The sequence below is a fragment of the Bidens hawaiensis genome, unplaced genomic scaffold, assembly GCF_021521415.1.
Source record: "Bidens hawaiensis isolate Kalapana, Puna unplaced genomic scaffold, B.hawaiensis_p1.1 tig00006805_1, whole genome shotgun sequence".
NCBI classification, from domain to species: Eukaryota; Viridiplantae; Streptophyta; class Magnoliopsida; order Asterales; family Asteraceae; genus Bidens; species Bidens hawaiensis.
In genome coordinates this window covers 499,129-503,111 of record NW_027491464.1, presented here as the reverse complement: position 1 = coordinate 503,111, position 3,983 = coordinate 499,129, and the positions used below count along the sequence as shown (strand labels likewise).

Here is a 3,983-nt window from a genome sequence, read left to right as displayed (position 1 = left end):
TCAATCGTTCGTACTAATTTTGACGCTACAAACCTGAATTACCATTAAAGAAGAAACTCATCACTACAGGAAACCGACTTGAAATTAGATTCCTAATTATAAGATTCCAAACATTAACCATCATCTCATTCTGTTAGATTTCAAACAAGAGACTAAGATCCTAAACATTAACCATTCTCTTATGCCATTAGACCAGAATACGGACGCATATATAAGGTGTAATAAAAATAAGTTAAATAAGTAACTAGTCCGTTTGAAAACCATCGTCCCTAAAAACAAGTCATCCCTGATAATCTGATATTATTATTCATTCCACAAGGAACGAATGGCTGCCCATTCATTCTTCTCCACATATCCTCCTACTCTCCCTCATCGATTTCGTCCACCAAACTCCACTCTCTCTATTCATTCCAGAACAGCCTTTGCTCATCGCAACCTCCACACGGCCTGCATCGTGGCGTCTCTCCGTCCATCTGCTCACCGCACCTACTCTCCGGCGCCTGAATCTGACCACTGCTCCGTCCTCACCAAGTTTCTGGATTCCTTCGTTGTTCTAATCACTTCCGTAGCTCTATCTGTTTCTGTATTTGTCACCGATGTCGACTCCGCTGCCGCCTTTGTTGTCACTCCCTCTCGGAAGCTGCAGACGGATGAGCTTGCTACCGTTCGTCTGTTCCAGGAAAATACTCCTTCCGTTGTTTATATTACTAATTTAGCTTCTAGGTAGTCATAATATTATTAATTTGATTGAGATTCGTATTTTTTATGTGATGGTAGAATTAGGCATTCTGATGAAATGATTTTGTTATGTAGACAGGATGCATTTACTCTGGATGTATTGGAGGTGCCTCAGGGGTCTGGATCAGGATTTGTTTGGGATAAGAAAGGTCACGTTGTCACCAATTATCATGTTATTCGAGGTGCGTCTGATCTAAGGTTGGTTAACTTTTCCTCTTTCACTTATTTGAGTTATTTTATAAAGTGGAATATGAGGTTGAATGTTCAATAATAATGAGTTGATTGATTGATTGGTTGCAAGTTGTGAATGGCTCGTCGGTTAATTTACAAGAAATAAAAAGGTTTTGAGACATGGACATTAACAAAAGTACAACAAATAAGTAGTTGATGGCTCCCTATACTGTGTGATAAATGTTGATGCTTTTGCTTGGTGTGTACAAGTTTATTTGTTTGGAGCTAGGATAGATGTAAGAGTGTTTAATTATTCCATCTTATAATGGCAAGCAACATAACTGCAGGAGTAGAAAGCCGTTTGGTGAAAAACTTGAACTAAGTTTAAGAAAGAACATAATTTTATTACTAATAACTTCATCTTAGCCTGTGCTTTTCTTGTTAAACTCGTAAAATGAATAATTTGATTTGAGTAACAATACGTAGACCTTAAACATCTCCCTCCTCATGGCACGTGTCTCAAACTCTCAATCTCCTTGTTAGCTTGATTTTTAGGCCGGCCAATTTATTTTCCAATTCAGTTTGCCTACTGTGATTACACTGTTTCAGTATTTATCTTCATGATTTGGTTTTGTTAGAAGTGTCAATGATATCATTATTTCCCTTCTCTTATTTTTCACCGAGTTAATTTATGTATATGCAGGATAACTCTTGCTGATCAGAGCACATATGATGCAAAAGTTGTTGGGTTCGACCAAGATAAGGATGTTGCAGTGCTGCGTATCGATGCACCGAAAGATAAGTTGAGACCAATACCAGTTGGTGTCTCTGCTGACTTGCTTGTTGGGCAAAAAGTTTATGCTATTGGAAACCCTGTGAGTATGCATAAACTAATCTTTGCATTAGAGCATGACTATTGTATATATGTATATTGTGTTGTGTATGTGTGTATTCTATTAATAGGAAGTTACATATGTCATAGATGAATTAATCTGACAGTTCATATATCTTTTTGCAGTTTGGGCTTGATCACACTCTAACAACTGGTGTCATCAGGTATGGATTACTGCTAGAAGAAAAATGGAGCTAAATACAACTAAACACTAATAGTAAACTAGAATTAATTATTATTGGAGAAATTGCACAAATGGTCGTTGTGGTTTGAACATATTGCAAGTTTGGGCACCAAATTTTAAAAATTTGTACAAATTGTTCTTGTGAAGGGTATTTTATCTGGGTTTAAAATTTGAAAAGACACAATTACTCTCACATAAATGGCACGTGACAATATGACATCACTTTTTCGTTTAACACTAACTGGGTTCAACAGTGGGGACTAAACATGCAACCCTCTCACAAATAAGTTTGCAAATTTTAAAATTTGTGGACCAAACTTGCATAATGGTCAAACCACAAGGACTATTTGTGAAATTTTCTTATATAACTAACAAGCTTCATGGTTACTTATTTTCTTGTTTGTAGTGGGCTAAGGAGGGAAATAAGCTCTGCAGCAACTGGTCGCCCGATTCAAGATGTTATCCAAACAGATGCTGCAATCAACCCTGGAAATAGTGGGGGCCCACTTCTTGACAGCTCAGGAAACCTTATTGGGATTAACACAGCCATATACTCTCCATCTGGTGCATCATCTGGTGTCGGATTCTCCATCCCAGTTGACACAGTGAGTCACTCAACTAGTTAACTCAAGTTTAAATAAATCTCATCTAGATTTTACAATTTGGCTTTTTGTTCAGGTGGGTGGAATTGTTGACCAGCTGGTGCAATTTGGAAAAGTTACCAGACCTATTTTAGGTATTAAGTTTGCTCCGGATCAGTCAGTTGAGCAACTCGGAGTCAGTGGAGTACTTGTGTTAGATGCGCCTCCAAATGGCCCTGCTGGAAAAGCGGTAACTTTTGTATATGTTAATTATAATTAAGGTTTATAATTTGTAATCACTAGTTGCTGATGTGGCATGGTTCTGATTGATTTGAACATACAGGGTCTCAAATCAACGAAACGTGATACATATGGGAGGCTTATACTTGGTGATATTATTACTTTTGTAAATGGGAAAAAGGTTGTTAACGGAAGTGATTTGTACAGAATTCTTGATCAGTGTAAAGTGGGCGAAACGGTAATTAGCCATCTAAAACTTCGCATGCAACTTTCCATAATTTTCTGTGTTTCCTTAATATCTCGTGTTTTGTATTTTTAGGTTACTGTGGAGGTGCTGCGTGGGGACCATGTAGAGAAGATCCCTGTGGTGCTTGAGCCGAAGCCTGATGAATCATGAATTCTGGAAATGTGAGGTCAGGTTGTAAACTTGTGGTATTAATTATGGGAAATGTCTCACTATATTATTTGATGTATTGTTTTCTGATAGGGGTTATGTAAATAGTGTACACTTCTCTATGAACCTGAAGCTACATAGTTGTGATACATTGGGAATGTGGTTATAGTTACCAATCCTTGTTAACGACATACATGTGTTGCTTGTAACTTTGTTTTTAACCAATCTGTTGTGTTTTCTTGTTATTTATAGACAATTAGGTAAAAAGTGACGGGACTCCGCAACCCATCATGTAGAAAGTTGTTTCCTAAGCTTTTGTTAGCAGTGTCACCTTGGTAAGGATGTTTAAATGAGACTTATTGTCGGTAGCAGTAATCAGGGTTAAAAGATCTTTTCGTATCATGTGTAGTGAAAGCTTAGCTTAGAGGCTCTGGTCATTGTGCTTAAACCCCTTAAAGAGGAACTAGATACAAGTCTAAACACTAAAACCAAAGATAAAAAGTCACAAGCTAGCTGTGTTGTTAATGACAGAACATCCTTGCCTCATGTTAAGTTCAATGTCTTGCTGTTCTTATTCATGTTAAGTTGATAGTGTGTTACTGTTCTGATTTCGTTTAGCAACCGGACCTTGGTAGCACCACAGAGGAGTTGGTAATTTTAGTGTTATCAATAGGTATTTTAGTATATTGGATTAACTTGTCGATTGAGGAAATAACATTAGAGAACGGGTTGGTTGACGCGAGAGTACGGACTCGATTTAATTCTAAACGTTATTTGAGATTA

The 3,983-nt window shown here is 37.4% G+C and overlaps 1 protein-coding gene across 1 annotated transcript; it reads left to right on the top strand.

Moving 5' to 3' along the window:
- Window positions 1–274: 274 nt before the first annotated feature.
- Window positions 275–3,425, top strand: LOC143633581 (protease Do-like 1, chloroplastic). Its single transcript, XM_077101854.1, has 8 exons — window positions 275–723; window positions 814–936; window positions 1,613–1,784; window positions 1,928–1,965; window positions 2,392–2,590; window positions 2,664–2,816; window positions 2,910–3,044; window positions 3,126–3,425. The coding sequence occupies exons 1-8, from the start codon at window positions 326–328 to the stop codon at window positions 3,201–3,203; spliced, it is 1,296 nt and encodes a 431-aa protein (XP_076957969.1). The 5' UTR covers window positions 275–325; the 3' UTR covers window positions 3,204–3,425.
- Window positions 3,426–3,983: the final 558 nt, after the last annotated feature.

Bases quoted from the DNA above. Each gene is read 5' to 3' on its own strand.
- LOC143633581 (XM_077101854.1), top strand. From the start codon at position 326: ATGGCTGCCCATTCATTCTTCTCCACATATCCTCCTACTCTCCCTCAT. The intron at 1,966-2,391 runs GTATGGATTACT...TCTTGTTTGTAG, and splicing joins CTAACAACTGGTGTCATCAG to TGGGCTAAGGAGGGAAATAA. The intron at 2,817-2,909 runs GTAACTTTTGTA...TTGAACATACAG, and splicing joins ATGGCCCTGCTGGAAAAGCG to GGTCTCAAATCAACGAAACG.